This window comes from Acomys minous, assembly GCF_964271855.1.
Source record: "Acomys minous genome assembly, chromosome: 1".
NCBI classification, from domain to species: domain Eukaryota; kingdom Metazoa; phylum Chordata; class Mammalia; order Rodentia; family Muridae; genus Acomys; species Acomys minous.
Window position 1 is genome coordinate 69,301,854 of NC_140483.1, and position 21,004 is coordinate 69,322,857.

General features: G+C 37.3%; 1 protein-coding gene across 5 annotated transcripts in view; it reads left to right on the forward strand.

The window, feature by feature from the left end:
* PTPN4 (protein tyrosine phosphatase non-receptor type 4) overlaps window positions 1-21,004 on the forward strand; it is a 143,406-nt gene that overhangs the window by 92,999 nt on the left and 29,403 nt on the right. For all 5 annotated transcript variants that reach the window (XM_084774681.1, XM_084774677.1, XM_084774679.1 and 2 more), the window contains 7 exons: window positions 2,623-2,748; window positions 4,684-4,842; window positions 10,290-10,449; window positions 12,132-12,215; window positions 12,307-12,363; window positions 17,692-17,848; window positions 20,537-20,703. In XM_084774681.1, coding sequence (XP_084630807.1) covers window positions 2,623-2,748; window positions 4,684-4,842; window positions 10,290-10,449; window positions 12,132-12,215; window positions 12,307-12,363; window positions 17,692-17,848; window positions 20,537-20,703 — 910 coding nt within the window. The remainder of the gene's footprint in view (window positions 1-2,622; window positions 2,749-4,683; window positions 4,843-10,289; window positions 10,450-12,131; window positions 12,216-12,306; window positions 12,364-17,691; window positions 17,849-20,536; window positions 20,704-21,004) is intronic.

The following is a 21,004-nucleotide window of genomic DNA, read 5'->3' on the forward strand; positions in this document are numbered from 1 at the left end:
GATTAGGAGGAGTTTGGAGATCAAATCCAGATATATCAGAACACTTGTATGATTTCAATTCATAAGTATTTATTATCAATCATTTAAAATTTTTTATTTTATGTACATTAGTGTTTTGCTGATGTATGTGGGATTTGAACCAGGGTTCTCTGGAAAATCAGCCAGTGCTCTTGACAACTGAGGCATCTCTCCAGCCCAATTTAACGAACTTTAAGAGGCTAAAGCACTGTGAGAACTTTGATACTGTTGAAGTCATAAAATTGAAGTGGTATAAGGAAGGATGTAAAGACCCTATTGCTCTGGTGAATTTAGATACTGAGTATAGAAAGTTAGATAATTTTTCTAGTATAGGCCAGAATTAGCATTCATTGTCCCTAGTAGTCATCATTATTTTAATGCTTCCTGCTGTGTACATAAAATACCACGGAGTGCCAGTTGCTGAACATAGCCATTCTCTCAGGCCTGTTTGTGCAGTTAATGTGTTGGAAAGGTAATTTTAGGCTACAACTGCAAACATAATCACATTGTATTTAGGTGTGTACCGATCTTAGTAGTTGGATATGTTTGAATTACTTAATTTTGTATTTATTTTGTTCCTTGCTTGGTATTTTTCCTAATTTATATAAATGTATGCCAACAATATGTGACAAGAGGGGATAATTATGGAGAATTTTTAAGGTAAAAAACTTTCAGTAATCTAAAAAGTACATATAGTAGTAAGTACAGACTTCATTATTATATGAAAATCTGAAAATAAAATTCAAGAATGAAGGATCTTTGAATACAATGGGCCATGACTGAAAATAGTTTTAATTTGTTTTTAATGTTTTTATATACTCTTTTTGTATTTTGCACAGTGTATTTTGATCAGGTTCACCTTCTGTCTCCCATCCCTTACTAGACCTGCTCCTTTACTCCCACCTTGTGTTTGTTGTGTTTTTGTTTTCTCCATCAAGACCAATTTATGCTGCCCAAATATTCTTGGATGTGTAGTCTTCTAGTAGAGCATAGAATACTTACTGGGGCCTACCTTACTAGAGAAAACTGACCCTTGCTCTCCTGGCAGCTAAGGTGGGATTTGGTTTAGCTGAGGTTTACACAGCTTTGCATAAGCTGTTACAGCCACTTTGAGTTCATGTGTGTGACTATCCTGCTATGTTATTTTATACAAATAAGTGTTTTCACTTAATATTTTGGTGATAGAAAATAACACATGATTTTTACAGGTCTTGGGAAATTTATTACTGAGATTTTAAAAAGCCATATAGAGTGATTCATTATATGTATATTTAAGTAACTTAATTCATTTTATTAACCTCCAGAATAATTCCGTATATCAAGAAAGTACACATTTAAGTAAAAGATCTTTGGGTAGTACTTGAATTTGCATATCAAAGACTTTGATTATTAACATTCTTAAAATCCTAAGGGTCTGTGTCTCTGAATACAGTTATAACACTTGATCTGTGAAGATTAGCATCTTTTCTCTTAGCAGATCACCCGATTCTCTTGTATCACTATGATAGCTGACAGTAGACAATAAAGCATATCCTTTTGTTCTGGGGAAATCACTCAGTGTATGGGAGCCATTGCTGCTCTTGGAGAAGACAAGTTTGTTTCTCTGAATTCATATCTGGCAGTTCCAGAGGATCTAATGCCCTCTTCTTGCCTCTGAGGGCACCTACACTTATGTGTACAGACACATACAAGAACACATAGAATAAATCTTTTTAAAATATCCTTTTGTTACCCACCACAAGATACAATAGTTTTCTAATGTTTTTACAGAAAGGGACAGAAATTCACTGGCCATACTCTACACGAAAGAGTAGATTTTGTAGATGAGAAAATAGGTTTTCATAAAAGAAAATGGGATGGAAATTAACTTCAAGATTCAATCAGTGACTCTAGAGCCACTGTTTAATCACCATGTTGTATTGTCTCTTTAAAAAAGTTTTGCCTGGGGCTGGAGAGATAATGGCTCAGTGGTTAAGAGCTCTGTCTGCTTTTTTAGAGGTCCTGAGTTCAATTCCCAGCAACCACATGGTGGTTTGCACACCATCTGTATTGGGATCTCATGCCCTCTTTCGGCATGCAGGTGTACAGATAGCTAGAGCACTCATAAGCATAAAATAAATAAATCTTTACAATCATTAAAAAAAAATAGTTGGCTGGAGAGATGGCTCAGTGGATAAGAGGCACTGTCTGTTCTTCGAGAGGAAGCAGGTTTAATTCCCAGCACCCTGATGGCAATTCACAACTGTTTGTAACTTCTGTTCCAGTAAATCCCACCCCCTTACACAGACATACATGCAGTTAAAAGACATTAGACTTTTGACACATAAATAAAAAATAAGTACCCTTTTTAAACTTGTTTTTTATTTGTTTCTCCTTTTTATTAAATATCCCCTTTATTCTCTTACTCTTCATAGCCTCATCCTTCTTCTTTTGTCATATAGAGCAAATATACCCACTTTGAAGTTATTTCATAAATATTATCAAAATGAATCACTTATATTAAGAAAATTCTCTGAATATGATCTATTAAAATTTTTTAAAGATTTAACTTATATTCTATATAAAAGTAAAACTTTTCTTGTATTATTCAAATACTTTTTACAGATCTCCAAGTAAGCCTTTGGCACGGAAATTAATGGATTGGGAAGTAGTCAGCAGAAATTCATTATCTGATGACAGATTAGAAACACAAAGCCTCCCTTCCCGGTCACCACCTGGAACTCCCAACCAGTAAGTGGCAAGCCAGAATCGTGCTTGCATTTTGCTACTTTCTAAGTTATTGGCTACATGCTTTATTGCCTAAAGAGCACAGTATATATAAATTTAAGTCCTTTGAACAGACACCCCCCCAAATAATTTTACTTTTTAAAAAATGTGTGTGCGTTTATGTTTATATGTGAGAGCACGTGCATGCCACAGTGGGCAAATGGAAGTTAGAAGACAACTTAGGAGAGCCCGTTCTTCCTGGGATCCCCAGGATGGAAGCTGGGTACTCTGGTTTGGTGGCAGATGCTGTTCCCTGATTAGCCGCCTTGCCAGACCCAAACATGCTTTTTGTTACTTCAGACAGTATTGCCTCTTTGCTTGCTGCTCATTGTAAAAGTGACCTTAGAGGACAAGGGAGATTGAAAAACAACCTTTACTTTCCTCCGCACTTGACTTCACAGGAGGGGTAATTCAGGATCTATAAAAACTCATAGAACTGTTGTTTATTATAGTCTATTTCCATATAGATTTTCACCAGGATTTCCTTTCTTTTTCTTTTTTTAGTTTTTTGAGACACGATTTCTCTGTGTAACCTTGGCTATCCTAGCTTTGTAGACCAGGTTGGCCTCAAACTCAAGAGATCTGCCTACCTCTGCCTCCCTGAGTGCTGGGATTAAAGGCCTATGACACCACACCTGACTTCCACCAAGATTTCTTTTTTCTTTCTTTTTTTAAAGATTTATTTATTATTATGTATACAATGTTGTGCCTGCATATATACCTGCAGGCCGTACGAGAGCATCAGATCACATTACAGATGGTTGTGAGCCACCATGTGGTTGCTGGGAATTGAACTCAGGACCTCTGGAAGAGCAGGCAGTGCTCTTCCCCTTGAATATGCTTTGTTTGTGTGATTGTGATTCAGAGCTCTAGTACTTCCTGTTGCCTAGGAAAAGATTTCAAACAGTATCCCTATAAGCTCAGGTAGCGCTGGACCAAGAACCACATGCTACAGCTCTAACCATGTGTGTATTGCAGTCTAGCTGGGTTTTGGTATAGATAATAAAAAGATAGGAAGACTTCCTCAAATATCCTGTACCAGAGCGAGGGCAAGGTAGGAGAAGCAAGGCAAGGCGTGGGGAGGAGAGAACAGGGAGGGGATAGACGAAGGGAAGGAAGGACTATGAGAGGGATGATCTAAATAAAAATAGCTGTAATTTCTAGGGAAGAAATAATTTTAAGGATAACCTGAATGTTTTTTGTTTTTTGTTTTTGAGACAGTACAGCATGGTGATTAAGCAGTTGCTCTAGAGTCATTTTTAAGTCTTCAAGTTAATTTCCATTCCGTTTTCTCATCTACAAAATCCTATTTGTAGATGGACACAATGGCATATGCTTTTAATCATTGTTATAGTGTCCTACAGTCTTAATATAGTATTAAATGAGGTAACAAATGTAAAATATTTAGAACAAAAGCAGCACATAAAAAATGCTTAGGTATTAACTGTTACAGTGATGATATTTATATAACTATCAGGATAATGGAATTATTCATTATCTATTTGTAGGAATTCAAATTCAACAAGTTAAAAATAATAAGAAAAACAATTGTGTCTTGAAAGTTTTTCTGATCATTTATCCTAATCAGTATCATAGATGTTCGATAAGGAATAAGCTTAATAATGGCTGAAACCTCGTAACACTAGGTAGAGATAATAGTGAAATGGCTAAAGGCCGTATGGCAGGTTATAAACTAAAGTCATGTCTTGGCTTCCCATTACGTGTTCTTTTGTTTATGTCATACAGCTTATATTCCTGTTAGAGATTCTACTTAGTCAACATGTTCTTTAAAACACACATAAACACACACCCACTTTCTCATGAAACCATATAATCAAAAAAAAAAAAAGGGAAAAATCAAAGTATACTTTTGTTCAGCCTTTGTTTCTCTTCATTTAGTCGGAATCCAGCATTCACACAAGAAGGGACCCGGGTCCGGCCATCTTCAGTTGGTCATTTGGTAGACCATGTGGTTCACACATCTCCTAGTGATGATTTTGTGAATCAGCGATCTCCATCATCAACGCAAGCTAATAGCATAGTTTTGGAATCATCACCGTAAGACCCTTTTTCATTTTGCTTCTTAATTCTTTATTTTTAAATACCTTAAATTGCTCCACTTGAAATAACCTTGGAAATTAAAGTGCTTGATATAAAATGTTACTTAATATAATTGTAGATACATACTTGTAAATTTACCCATTTGTCCTTGAGATGTCTATTGTCTCTCTTTACTCATCTGGTTACTCACTATTATTTAATTTTTAGTGTGGATTCTCAAATATTTGTTCAGGTAATATACCAGTGTTGTCAGGGAGTAGGAAAATATAAGAGTCTTTATAATTTTTTTTAAAGCAAAGAAGCCATAAATGTGAACAGAATATGTTGCAAAAAGTTTTAGAAGGCATGCTCACATATCTTCTTTTTTTCTTTTTTGTGTTTTGAGATAGAGTCTCCATGTAGTCCTGGCTACCCCTGAACTCACAGTGATCTATGTGTCTCTGCCTCCCATGTATGTGCCCCCACTCCTAGTTGTCTACATTATTTCTTAAATCTGTTCCTACTATTTTGCATAGTGATTGATAAAGTCAGCTTCTTACTTCAGTGTTGATAGTTGTCAGTTTAATGTGTACTCTACATATCCCCACATTAATAGGCAATATCTTAATTAGCTTATGTACATTTTGCATAATTGAAGGACAGTACTTACACAGTAACATAAATGAGTAAGGAATACATTGTTGAAGAGAAAGGAGTATAAGATACAGTTCTATTTTTATATTTTGTTTTGTTTTGAGACAGGGTTTCTCTGTGTAGCCCTGGATGTCCTAGACTTACTTTATAGATGAGGCTGGCCTAGAACTTAGAGATTTACCTGCCTCTGCCACCCGAGGTGCTGAGATTACAGGTATACACTGCCTCACCCGGCTCTGTTTTTGTATATTAATTGTATCCTTGAAAGTTTTTACGTATTTTCTAAACTGCTGGTTTAACTTACCCTGAGCACTAATTAGTGTTTTAGTTACTTTTGCTTAGCTGTGATCAAATATTTGAGAGACCGACCTAAAGTGGGAAAAGATGTGTTTTAGTTCACAGTGTCATAGATTAGCTAGTGTCTTTGCCTATTGATTCTGGCAGCTCATACCTGTCTGTAACTCAAGTATCAGTTAATTCAGTGCCCTATTCTAGCATTAGGTATGCATTTGATGTGTGTGTGTATATACAGATAAAACACTTATACACATAAAAAATAAAATAATAAATATTGAAAGTACTAGGGCCAGGCGTGGTGGCGCACACCTTTAATCCCAGCACTCAGGAGGCAGAGGCAGGCAGATCACTGTGAGGTCAAGGCCAGACTGGCCTACAAAGGGAGTCCAAGATAGCCAAGGCTACACAGAGAAATCCTGTCTCGAAAAACCCAAAAAAAAAAAAGAAAGAAAGAAAAAAAAGAAAGTACTATTTTTAGGGAGACGCCTTAAATATACGTTTAACCCCAGCACTTAGAAGACAGAAGCAGGCAGATCTCTCTCTCTCTCTGTTGAGTTCAAGGACTCTCTACAGAGTGAGTTCCAGGACACCCAAGGCTACACAGTGAAAATCTTTCTTAAAAGAAAAACAAAACAAACAAACAAACAAAAAACCAATCATTTTTATCATGCTAGGAAAACTGGAAATTCACACGTAAAAGACTGAAACTAGTTTGTTTGGTCTCACTCTGTGTGAAATCAACTCAAAATGCATTGAAGACCTTTATAGAAGACCTGAAGCTAATAGGGGAAACGGAGTGCACTTCAAGACAGTGGAGTTGACAACAAGTTTTTTGTTTTTTTTTGGTTTTTCGAGACAAGATCTCTCTGTGTAGCCTTGGCTGTCCTGGACTCACTTTGTAGACCAGGCTGGCCTCGAACTCACAGCGATCCACCTGCCTCTGCCTCCGACACGTTTTTGACTAGCACTCCAATAACTCAGGAAAACAGGACATCAAAAAATTGACAAATGGAATTGCATCAGTTTAAGAGGTTCTCCACAGTAAGGGAAACAATTTTGAGAATGAAGAGACAGTCTACAGGATGGGAGGAGAGTCTTTGCAGATATTCATTGAACGGATTAGTACATAGAACATGTAAAGAACTTGAAAACCTTAACATCAAAGGAACAAATAATCCAGTAATGAGTGGGCAGATAAACTGACCAAATAGTTCTCAAAAAGAAGTACAGGCCTTTGGGTGCTGGTAAGATGGCTCAATGGTTAAGAGCACTCACTGGCCACTCTTCAAAAGGACCTGAGTTCAGTCGCCAGCACCCACATGGCTACTTACAACTGTCTGTAACCTTTGTTCCTGGAGATTCAGCACTCACACACACACACAAACATGCAGGCAAAACCACAGTGGATAGAAAATAAATACATTATTTCTTTTTTAGAAGTACTTCAGGCACTTGAGTACTTTCATTCATGTGGTCTGTTTTTACTCTTAATCATCATCTAACCTAGCTGATAAACACATGAAAAAATGTTCAACAACATATTTAATCATTAGGAAACTGCAAACCAAAACTCTGTTGAGATTCCTTTTCATCCCAGTCAGAATTGGTATCATAAAAAAACAACAAACAGTGGGCAAGGTAATGTACACCTTTAATCCCAGCACTCCGGAGGCAGAGGTAGGTGGATCTCTGAATTTGAGGCCACCCTTGTTTACAGACTGAGTTCCAGGACAACCGGCTACACAGAGAGACTTTGTCTCAAAAGTAAAAGCCAGCTGACCAACCAACAGCAACAACAAAGCCTAACAAGAAATAAGTGCTGGTGGTGATGCTGAAGGTTGCTTAAAGGAACCCTTATATACTGTTAATGGCAATGTAAAGTAATATGACTGCTACAGAAGTCAGAATAGATGCTCCAAAGCATATGAAAATAAAACTAACATAAGATCCATCTTTAAAAATACTCCTGGGAATCAAAGCCATCATACACTAACAATAACTACTTATCCTGGTTCACTGGGAATATTCACAGTAGCTAAATTATGGAATCAGCCAAGATACCAATAAGAAGAACGGATAAAGAAAATGTAGAATATAATTAAGATGAAAAATTCAGCCATAGGAAATAAATCATGTTGTTTGTAGGGATTTGGATAGAGCTAGAGATCATCATATTAAATAAACCAGACTCAGAGAAATAAGTTTTCTGTCATGTGTGATATCTAAATTTAAAAGGGGACTATTGAGAAACAGGACCAAAGACAACAAGGGCATTAGGATAAAAGCGAATAGTGGAGAACAAACATGATTTTAAAAATACATTATATACATCATATACATAAAATATAACAAATTTTTGTTCAACTTTTTGCAGTTAATATATGCTAATTTAATTATTTTTTTAAAGAAAAAAAATATTCTGATCTACTGTCTTTCTCCCAAGATCATTTTCTTTTTTTTTTTTTTTTTTTTTTTGGTTTTTCGAGACAGGGTCTCTTCTGTGTAACCTTGGCTATCCTGGACTTGCTTTGTAGACCAGGCTGGCCTCGAACTCACAGCGATCCACCAGTCTCTGCCTTCTGAGTGCTGGGCCAAGATCATTGTCATGGATGCCAGTATGGTTGACTAGATCTTGCTGAGAGTGAGAAAAATGAATTTGGTTCCAACTGTTTTTCTTCGACTGTTTGTTTGTTTGGTTTAGTTTATTGAGGCACGGTTTCTCTGTGTAGCGTTGGCTGTCCTAGACTTGCTTTGTAAGCAGGCTGTCCTTGAAATCACAGCAATCTGTCTACATCTACCTCCCCAAGTGCAGGGATTACAGGTGTGCACTACTGTACCCCACTGAGGGTTATGCTTTTTAATATTTATAATTTTTTTCTCACCTTAATACCTGGCAGGATTCCGTGCAGTTTGTCTCTGCAATGATGACTTCAATATTCTAATCTCTGTCTCATGATTGCATTTATTAGCCTCATGAGCCATGGTAAAGGAGGACAATTATTTAAGCTCATTAGACTATAACTACCACTAGGCTTTTTTTCTGCTCAACACCTAATTCTCAGCATTTTAATTTTCTTCTTGAGGTTAGAAGTACATCATTTCCTGTTTCCCCTAAAAACCCTCCAAACCCTTTTATATACCTCTTTTTGCTCTTTCAAATTCATGGCCTATATTTTCATTAATTGTGTTACATACATATATACATACATACATACGAGTGTATTCATATATATTTCCAAATATAGCCTGTAGTGTCTGTTTCTGGTATCTATGTTTTCAGGACTGGGTTGATCGTTTGGGATAACTAATTGGTGTGCTCTTCCCTGGAAGACTATTTCTCCGACTCTTGACTTTCCTTAGTTATCTGTAGTTCTTTGTGTAAATTTCAAGTCTTGTAAAGTTAAAAACAAAATACAAAAAAAAAAAATGGAGGTTCACGGTGTGAAGTTCACAAAGAATCAATAAAAAGTTAAAAAAAAAAAATCAGGCCTTGTGAGCTTACTCCCATCCACCTTGGATGCCGTCCTTGTTCACGTATAGGCGGCCATGTTGTTGAGACTTTATGGATGTGGCAAGGAGATAGAGTCTCACAGCAAACTACCTGATCATCTCTGTCTCTTTCCACCCAATCTTCTTCAATGTTGAGCCTTAAATGCAGGAGTTATGTACATGTATCCGTTAGGGTTGGGTTCCACAACTCTGCATTTTGATTGGTTAGGTTTTTCCATGATAGTCTTCATCTTCTTGGTGATGGGTGAGCCTACACTTATCTGTGTGTATAAAGACAAATGTTTAGAGTGTAGTTAGGGATTGTGCTAGCTTAGTAAATTAGGTTCTTCTCCAAGATCCATGAGTTCACTAGCCCTGGATGGTTGGCTAGGTTTCCAGTATCAGGCATAATTTCTCTATTGTTGAGTAGATCTTAAGTCCAAATAGAGAGCTATTGGTTACCACTAAGGTATGTGTGCCACTATGTTCTCTTAAGGATATCATGCCTTGCTGGTATTTGTGGTTCATAGACGGTATAGCTAGGTGGGACTGTTGGTTGTCTCCCGTACCATGAAAGCTGATCCTCAGGGTAGATGCACTCTGGTCACTACCAGCTCAGGGGCCTCCAGGCCTGGTGTCTGAAGTATGTGATATATTCAGTGATACGGGCTTACCTTCCACAGTTCTATTTTGACTTCCTTTTATCTACCATACTCTTTGGCTACCCATGTTCTTAAAAAAAAAAGTTTTAGCAATGTATGTATATTATTGTAGCAAATTAATAAATATCTTTATTAGGAATACTTTAACATGTTCTATAACTGATTATTGATTTCATTAAAAAACAGATTTTTAAGGATTTTTTTGTTGTTGTTGTTATTAAAAGGTTGCATTTCCATACAACAGTCAAAGCCTCTCCATACTAGACATGCTTGGTATCTAGGTTACATGACCTAATTTAGAATAAGGTGTTTCCATCAGATGATTTCTAAAAATATTTACATCTTCCCCCTTTTCTTACCTAGATCACAAGAGACCCCTGAGGATGGGCAGCCCCCAGCTTTACCACCCAAACAGTCGAAGAAAAATAGTTGGAACCAAATTCATTTTTCTCACTCTCAGCAAGATCTAGTCAACCATACTAATGAAACTTTTGATGTGCCCTCTTCCCCGGAAAAGTCCACTGTAAGTAGCCTCACTGTGCTTTGAATTTTTGAAATCTTGAATGCACTTTAATTTATTTTGAACCATAGCATGTTTTAATAGTAAATTATAATACTTTATCTTTTTCTTCTGATTATTTCATCATGATTTATACCATTATGGAGTTTTCTTTTCCTTCATTTGTAAAGTACACATTGCTTTTAGAGTGGTGGTAATTTCAGTATACAAAATATACATATGCCTTAAGAATAAGTACCATTAATTCAGTAAATACTTACTTCATTATGTAATTTCTTAGTGCAGAGATATTCCCCAACCTTTTGAAATTGAGTACAGATTCTAATAATGTATGTTCAGTGTACATTTTACAGGATAATATATAACTTTTGCTTCTATAGAATATGCTTTTATACAATAAAATGATTTTTTACAGTCCTAATGGCTCATCAATTTTATTGCTTTCTCACAAGATTTAAATAATGGTGGTGGTGTTTGCCTTTAATCCCAGCACTCAGGAGGCAGAGGCAGGTTGATCACTATGACTTTGAGGCCATCCTGGTCTACAAAGCAAGTCTAGGATAGCTGAGGCTACACAGAGAAACCCTGTCTCAAAAAACCAAAATAAATAAATACATAAATAAATAACCAACCAACCCACAAGTGAAGTTATTAATTAATCTTACAAAATGCACTGTGTTGCTAAAAAAGCACGCACAGTTGCATGCAGATATGTTTCAGGAAATTTAAAGGGACATTAGGAAATGAAATAAGCTGGGAAGTTCATAGGAAACATCGGCATCTACTGTCAAAAGCCTTTGGTGATTACTGTACTCCCTGCCTTCTCATTTATTCATACACAGTTTCTCCCATTACCAAAATTCACCACTCTTATTTTCTCATGTGTACTGTTGCACTGCAATAGGCTTAATCAAAAGAGGTCAGAATTTTTGCCAAAAATGTCAACAAGAGTACTAACTCTATGGTGATGTTTATGTGTCTCTTCTTACATGCATTGATTCGCTTAAGGTTATTGAACTACTTCGATGGCAGTGGGCAGACAAATAACACATAGTTCTTGTTATTATATAACTTACAATCTAGTTTGTTTCTTTAAGAAGTGTCTAGTAAAGGCTAGAAGGTAGCTTAGTTGTTAAAATGCTGGCTGTGCAGGTGTTCAGAATGTATAGACATGTGGATCCTTGTGGGGCTCATTGGCTAGCCAGCCTAGCCCAAGTGGTAAATCCCACATGCTAGTGAGGGGTGCTCTCAGAAAACAAAGTGGACAACAGCTGAGGAATACCTCCCCAGGTTGCCCTCCAGCCTCCACATTAGGCTCACACACTTACTAACATGTGCACCTGCACAGGCAACTGTTCACGCACATATACACGTGAATATCTTTTTGAAGCACAATATAGGGAATTTAGCAATGGGAAAATATTTGTTGTCATTAAATTAGTTATGGAATGGTGGGTGTGCAGCCTGACTAGTTAGTTATATAGATTTGGAGGGAAGGGAGATGGAAAATGGCCCTTAGAATGGAAGAAAGATTTAGAGAATGCATCTGCAAGTTATTAGGCAAAGAAACCATTTTCCTCAATTAAAATTTGCTTAAAAGTCTCATTCTTTTCATACCGTAGATAATACAATTAGATAAATTATATACCTTATTTATAATCTGAAAATTATTTTTGTTTTTTCAGCCTAATGGTGGCATTCCACATGATAATCTTGTTCTAATCAAAATGAAACCTGATGAAAATGGAAGGTTTGGATTCAATGTAAAGGTAATCTTGAATTTATGTCATATTTAGTTTTTATGTTAAGATGCCTTTAGTTTGGTAGAATTAGACTTCTTTTTTTTTCCCCCCGCCCCAGGGAGGATATGATCAGAAGATGCCTGTAATTGTGTCCCGAGTAGCACCAGGAACACCTGTAAGTTATCCAAAATTTTATCTAAATATGGTTTTTAAGAATATGTACTTAGGGGCCAGGTACATGGTTACCTGCCTTTAATCTCAGCACTCAGGAGGCAGAAGCATGCATATCTCAGTGAGTTAAAGGTTAGCATGGTCTACAAAGATAGTTCCAGACCAGCCAGAGCTACAAACAAATAAACAACAAAAAACAAAAAGGAATATACTTTCTAAAATGTTTTTATGTGTATGAGTGTTTGTCTGCATGTATGTCTGTGCATCTTATATGTTCAGAGGTCAGAATACAGTGTTGCATCCCCATGGAACTGGCGTTATGGATAGTTGTGAGCCACTACATGGGTCTTGAGAATCAAGAATCAAGTGTTCTTAACTGCTAAGCCATTGCTCCAACCCCATTTGTACTTAAAAAAAAATTAGTTTTGCATGTATAAGTGTTTTGCTTGCCTGTCCCTGTGTATATACCACATCCTTGCCTACTGCCCATGGAGACCAGAAGAGGGCATTAGATCTCTTGGTACTAGAGCAAGAGCAGCAAGTGCTCTTAAACACTGAGCCATTTCTTCCTCCCCAGAATATATACATATGTATCAGAATATTTATAGATACATCTCATTGAGATGGATTGGCTGTTAAGAACACTGATTGCTCTTCTAGAGGACCCAGACTTAATTCCCAGAACCCACATGGTAGCTCACAGCTACCTGTAACTCCAGTTCAGGGGATTCAGTGTTATCTGCAACTTTTTGGGCATTTTTGTGGGGCATGAACTTATGTGCATTCAAAACACATACACAGAAAATAAAAATAAATTATTTTTATTTGCTTAAATGAAGAAAATTAATTGTTACTTTTCAACTTGTCATGTTAAATCTAAATGCTAAATATCCTATTGTAAGTTGGCAGAGAAGATAGATTTTCATTGAGTCTGTTTTAGACAGAAGCTATTAGTCTGAGTGTGTTGCAGTGATAAAGAGTTCTGGTAGGAAAACAAACAAACAAACAAACAAACAAAACCTCCTTATTCAGCAGCCGGGCGCACGCCTTTAATCTGAGCACTTGGGAGGTAGAGGCAGGCGGATCACTGTGAGTTCGAGGCCAGCCTGGTCTACAAAGCGAGTCTAGGACAGCCAAGGCAACATAGAGAAACCCTGTCTCGAAAAACCAACCAACCAACCAACCAAAACCAACCAAACAAAAAAACCAAAAAGCAAAAACCCTCCTTGTTCAACAAATGTAGATGAAGGTGGAGTATTATAAGATTTTCATTGCTGATGTTTGCTTTTTTATTTTTCATTTACAGTAGTTCATTATTTGTCTGCTTTCTGGGGGTCTTGGGGGACACGGTGGGGGGGGGTGGCGCATCGATACAGGGTTTCTCTCTGTAGCCTTTGCTGAACTAAAACTTGTTCTGTAGACCAGGTTTGAACTCATAGGGATTGCTTGCCTCTGCCTCCCAAGTGCTGGGGTTAAAGGTTTGTGCCGTCATTGCCTGGGTTACCTACTTTCTGTTTTAAAATTAATTTAAATGGGAATGATATGAGAAATTTTTTAAAATTCTAATATGCACATGCTGAAACCTTGAGTATGTAACAATGAGTCCCCTGTTACTCATTATTAAGCTTCCACAGTAATGAATTTTCCATTCATCACTGAGTTATTCTTATTGATGTGCTATCTGGAAACATGCTAAAATATTAGCAGTTTCTCCTGAATAAATAGAATTACTGGTATTTTTCACTTTTTTCTTCCTAGTTAATTATCTGAATCAACTCTGAATGTGCTTTGCTCTTTTGAGCTATATCTGTTGCTTGTGTCTTATATCCTTCTGCTGTACATAGAACTATGCTATAAAAATGTTGGTTGAGGGGGCTGGAGAGATGGCTCATAGGTTAAGAAGAGCACTAACTGCACTTCCAGAGGTTCTGAGTTCAATTCTTGGCAACCATATGGTGGCTCACAACCATCTATAATACAATGTGATACCCTCTTCTGGCATGTAGGTGTACATGCAAATGAATGCGCATATACATAAAATAAATAAATAAATCTTTTTTTTTAAATGTTGGTTGAATCCATGTGTGATGGTGCATGCCTGTAATCCCAGCCTTCTGGGAGGCAGTGGCAGGTGGATATCTGTGAGTTCGAGGACAGCCAAGGCTATGCAGAGAAATCTGTCTTGAAAAACCAAAACCAAACAAATGTTGGTCGGATTTATTTCATTAATTTAGATAGCACCACAGTCTTCCATGTTGGGACCTTTTTTTAAAAGGCAATTTGAAGCCAGGCGTGGTGGCACACGCCCTTAATCCCAGCACTTGGGAGGCAGAGACAGATCACTGTGAGCTTGAACCTAGCTTGGTCTACAAAATGAATCCAGGACAGCCAAGGCTACACAGAGAGACCCTGTCTCAAAAAACCAAAAAAAAAAAAAAAAAAAAAAAAAAAGCGAGTTGAGGAAACAGTTGTTTTTTGTTTATTTTGTTGGTTTTCTGAGACGGGATTTCTCTGTTTAGCCCTGGTTGTCCTGGAACTTACTCTTAAGTAGACTAAGCTGGCCTCTGACTCAGAGATCTGCCTGCCTCTTCCTCCTGAATGCTGGGATTAAAGGCATATCTTTTTACCATACCTGGTATTTTAATGTCAGGTTTTTTGTGTTGGGTACTCAGAATGGATAATTCACATTAAAATCATCATTTTTTAAATGTATGGAAATCTTGTAATCAATGTCTGATTCTCTTAGAAAGTTCACCTAATATGCAGGTGTGTTAACTTTTCAGATCAGAAAGAAATGCAAAAAAAAATTATATCTGACAAAAGGCAAGTTAAATATGATAAAGTTTCCATCAGTGATAAATGTATGGTACAGTAAGAGACTCACAGAGGACTCGTGTCCTCAGATACGTTGACCTCTTCTTGTCTCCCAGCCTACTGTCTACAGAGGAATGTGAAGAGACAGCTCTCCCAGTACTTTACCAACCATTCTATTTCACTTCGAGTACCCTAAACATGTATTTATAAAAGTGTAGACTCAAACTTGTACATAGATACATTTCCCTGCATAAGGGACTATAAAAATGTTTGCCATCTACTTCATTGAATAACCACTAAAAATCCAAATAATAGATAAAGGTTGACATTTGAGTACTTGAGATTTTACAACATTTGATTGAATTAACTCATTTTTATCTTCACAACTGGAGAAGATAAATCATAAGTATCTTCCTGTTGCATTTTTATAGTGTTGGGTCTCTAAGATCACACATCTCATAAGCAACAGAGGGAAGATGAGCTTAACCTTTACAGCAGTTTTCTTCCCTCTAGTCACACTGTTACTGAGTATTATAAAATAGTTGTTTTTAGTACATTTGAGTAGCATATGCCCATTAGGCCTTCCCTTTGCCACAGCATTTCTTCCACTGCCTGGCCTGCCATCTTCATCTTTGGTGTCATATGTTTTCATAGAACATGCATTCATCTTTCTGTTTCTTTTATCTCCGTTACCTTAATTACTTCAGGTGGTCCTTATTGCAGTAGTGCACAGTTCTGAAGATAGCCATGCATGGTGAACTCATGGACTGAGCTGTTAACCAATAGGAAAAATTAAACTGTTTTCATGACTTTGAGATCTACTTTTCTATACATTAAAATCATTTCTGCTGTCTATTATAAAAATGTTGAGGAATGCAAAAAATGTGTTCTGTAGTCCAAAACATCAGAAATACCTAAAAGTAATGTTTCAATTATTTATAAAACTTTATCACTTTCTCACATACTCTGGTGCCTCACCTTTGACCATGTCCCCTGGAGGGGGAGACCTGGTGGCACTCAGAGGAAGGACAGCAGGTTACCAAGAAGAGACTTGATACCCTATGAACATATACAGGGGGAGGTAATCCCCCTCAGGAACAGTCATAGGGGAGGGGAATAAGGGGAAAATGGGAGAGAGGGAAGAATGGGAGGATACAAGGGATGGGATAACCATTGAGATGTAACAAGAATAAATTAATAAAGGAGAAAAAAAAGTAAAAAAAAAAACTTTATCACAAGTAGTTTGAGTAGTATGTTATAAAACTACAGAATGAATGTCTTCTTTTACAAATTGTCACGATTGATCCTTTCTGTGTTTGGATCTGCTTTCAATGTTTTGTCCTTTGAAGCTTTGGTATTATGAAAATGACTCGAGTCTCTTTGCCTACTTACCTAGAGCCTCAAGCAACAGAAGTGTTCTCATTTCCATCATCACTTCTTCTCAGGTCAAAGTTCACATCTAGGGCCCATCTTGCTTCATTTCTTTACTCAGCTTTTATTTTCATCTTTTCTAGGTAGTTCCTCTTAGGTGATTGTATGATTTCCCACTGAGAGCCAAGAAGCAGCATAGCTGTGTGCTTTGCTTCTTGGTCACAAACTGACTGATGGATAAACTTTGACAAGTGTGAGATTCATTTTTATATGTGTGGGTATTTTGCCTGCATGTATATCTGTGCACCATTTACATGCAGAATCTATGGAGGCCAGAAGAGGACATCTGATTGTCTCTTAGAACAGCAGTTTTTAATGCCCTGTGGGTGCTAGAAATTGAACCTAGGTCCTCTGGAAGAGCAGCCAATGCTCTTAACCACTGAGCCATCTCTCAAGCCACAGTGCTTGGGGTTGAGGTACAGAATTTTGGGCTGAAGCACTAGCAGCAAATACATACACATTATGCAGTAATTCACAGTTGATGTATTATAAAGACTAAAATTTGGAGGATGTCATTCAAAAAATGATGTTATTTAATCTGTGGAAACCAAAATTATGTATATTTAAAGATTTTTTTAAAAGATGTATTTATTTCTGCAACATTCTGCCCACCAAAAGAGGGCACCAGATCTCATTATAGGTGGTATGAGCCTATAATGAGCTCAGGAGCTTTGGAAGAACAGACAATGCTCTTAACTTCTGAGCCATCTCTCCAGCCCAGTTACCTTAGTTTTTGGGAAGGTGCTTCACTGCCCCTGGAGCTCCCTGATTGGCTATATTGGTTAGCCTGCAAGTTCCAAGGACTCTTCTGCTCAGCCTTCTCAGTACTAGGATTACAGGACCACACTGCAGCACTTGATTTTATGAGCTGTCTGGGAATTGGAAGTCAGGCCCTTATACTTGCCTAGCAAGCACTTTACTGAGTGAAGTGAGCTATTTCCTAGCCTTGCCTGGATGCTTTTCTATATGTAGTTTTCTATATGTAGTTTCTATATGTAGTTTTCCTGCTATAATCTATAAAAAATAAATTTCTATATTTTCAAGATGCTGGGCACATATTTGAACGCTCATCTGCATTATATTACAGGCTGACCTCTGTGTCCCTCGATTGAATGAAGGGGACCAAGTGGTACTGATTAATGGTCGGGACATAGCAGAACATACCCATGATCAAGTCGTCTTGTTTATTAAAGCTAGCTGTGAGAGACATTCTGGGGAACTCGTGCTTCTAGTTCGACCTAACGGTAAGTACTCTATTTAGCACTGAGTATTTGTCATAATTTGTTACTATTTATTACTGGACATGGTAGCCAGGATAGCTTCTTTAAACATGTCAGTTTATCATACATGGAGAAAACATCCAAAATCTTGTCTCCCTTATCTCCCATTCATACGCACATTCATTCACCTCTGGTGCACAGTCGCTTTTTACTGTTTTCCCAAAGCTTCGACCTGATATACTTTTAGGGTCTGTGTTCTTGCTGTTTTCACTGCTCATAGACAACTCTTGTTTTTTGTTTTTTTGTAACTCATTTTTTTCCTGCACTCAGGAAGGCTTTCTCTGCTTCTTCTATTATATCTAAAATGGCCTCAACCACTTCTTCAACTACTCTAACAGTGTAGTATATATACTCAGTGAATATTTGTTTAATGAATAAGTAGATCTCTCTTGTGTTTTTATAATATTCCATAACAAGCTATATAGTTAAAACAAACAAAGAAATATATTATTTCAACTATGTTTTCAGTAGGTGATGCCCTCTTAACTAGTCATGTCAAATGCTCATCTGGATGCATACTAGCATTATCTGCATTTATATTCATCATGGCACTGCTCACAATAGCAAAGTTATGCAACTATCTGTGCACATCAGCAAACATAAGCAGCATGAGGCACAGGTACTTATGTGTAGAGTATTGTATTTTAAAAGTATGAATGTAGAAGGATGTCTTTATTACACTAATGATACAAGAGGAGAGTGGTGAATGTGATTGAAATCCATTGTATTGGGGCTGGAGAGATGGCTTTGAGGTTAGGAGCTCTGGCTGTTCTAAAGGGCCTGAGTTCAACTTCCAGCAACCACATGGTGGCTCACAACCATCTATACATGAAATCTGGTGTCCTCTTCTTGCATGCAGGCAGAATACTGAATAAATAATAAATAAGTGAATATTAAAAAAAAAGAAAAAGAAATCCAGTGTATTCATGTATGAGAATGTGACAGTGAGATGCACTTTAAAGAAAAGAAAAATACCCTTTTTATCTTTGATCAAAGCAGAACGTCTTTTCTGTATTTTGTGTTCTGTGTAATCCTAGCATTGGCTTTCTAAGAATATTATAAACAGCCTATTTATTCATTTTGATTCTGAAGAGCTGTTTTGTTCAGACTCCATGCTGTTTTCTGTGTTCTCCTGATAGTAGTTCCTGTAGCACTCAGTGACAACAGTCAGTAGCTGCTGAAGTTTTCTTTGTGTTTAGGCTCTGTGTATGTTCTTACTCAATCCTCGGAGCCACGAAACACGATAGGGAAATTACTCTGAGTTTAGAGTTGAAAATACTTCCAAACTCTATTACCTCCTTACAGATTCATGATGGCTACAGAGCCAAGATATGAACAAAAGTCCCTATGATGGCAAAGGCCTTTTTTGCAATTCAGTTGTTTCTCTTAAACTTTAAATCCCAAGAAGAACCCAACTAGAACCTTGTAAAGGATTATTCTAGTCTGAGAGAGACCTCTGCTCATTTTCAGGGTAGATTTATCACATCTTTTTTTTTTTTTTCTTTTCTCTTGTGGATGTTACATGATGTTTTCTAATCCAGCAAGATGGCTAAGAGGCAGTCATTTGGAGGGAATATGCATGTTTACATATGGATGAACCACTCATGTATGTTAATAGGTTCCTATGTTAAAAAAGGAAGCTAAAGAGCTAGAGATGGCTCAGCAGTTATGAGCACTTGCTGCTTTTACAAAAGACCAGAGTTTGGCTTCCAGCATCTGCATGGTGATTCACAATGGTCTGTCACTCCAGGTCCAGGGGACTAGTGCCCTCTTCTGGCATCCATAGGCACCAGGCATACACTTGGTATAAATGCACACATTTAAGTAAAACACCCATGTATGTAAAAAATAAAAAATAATTTTCTTTAAAACAGAGCTGAGAGAAGTAAGGATAAGTTGTTGGCCTGACATTTATAGGCCCAGCCTCTGGGATCTGAACTCTCCTTATGCTAACATGATGAGCTTAGTGACTAGGTGGAAGGGAGAGGGTGGGGCTGATTCATTTAGGTTTGTATTCACTTACATGATCGAAGCCAACATATCTTTAGACATAATGGTGTACAGGCTTTTGTCCGTGCTTTTGACTCGTGTCCTAGAAATTAAAAATGGGTCTAGTCTGATCTGCAGCTCAAAAGTCCCTTATTTTCTCTAAATTTCTAAGGATTTATTTATTCTGTGTGTATATGTGTGTCTGTGCCTGCATGTGTATGCGCACACGTTTGAACACGCCTGTGTGTTTATGTGCACCACATGAGCACAGGGTTCCAAGAATGTCAGAAGAAGGCATCTGTCCGTTGGAACTAGAATTTCAGGAGGTTTGTGAGTTGCCTGCCATTTGGATGTTGAGAACTGGACCTAGGTCCTCTGTAAGAGCAGAAAGTGCTCTTAACCACTGAGCCACCTCTCTAGTCCTGCCTCATTTTCTTAATGTGTCCTCCAATTTTAAGCAGATGGCTAAGGAACCCTTCTTTTCTTCAAAGGAATAGCAGAAGCCTTTCAACCCACAACCATTCTTGGCTCCTACACAAAGGCATTAGTCAGATATAAGGGAATTGTTAGTTACCAAATCTATAGAAAATATTGATCAATTTCTTACTGAATTCTATTAAGATTCTCATGTGTTTTTTTGTTGTTGTTGTTGTTTTATTTTAGCTGTATATGATGTAGTGGAAGAAAAACTAGAAAGTGAGCCAGACTTCCAGTATATTCCTGAGAAAGCCCCACTAGATAGTGTCCATCAAGATGACCATTCCCTGCGAGAGTCAATGATCCAGCTAGCTGAGGGGCTTATCACTGGAACAGTACTGGCACAGTTTGATGTAAGTGATAATGTTGTATGAAATCAGTATTGGCTAATTAGTTTGAGGGTGTTAAGAGCCTAATCTATTGTGCATTATGATTTAAAGGTAAAATGATAGCCTTAGAACTGGTTGACATGAGTTCTGAAATGTAACTTTTAAAAATTATTCCCACAATACTAGTTATGACTATATAAATAAGCGTCTTTTTAAAAGAAGTCTAAAAGCCAGACAGGAAGATGCTCTTGAGCTCAAGGTCTGTCCAGAAGAGTGTGTTCCAGGCCAGCCTAAGCTACAGAGTAAGACCCCTCTCAAAAAATAA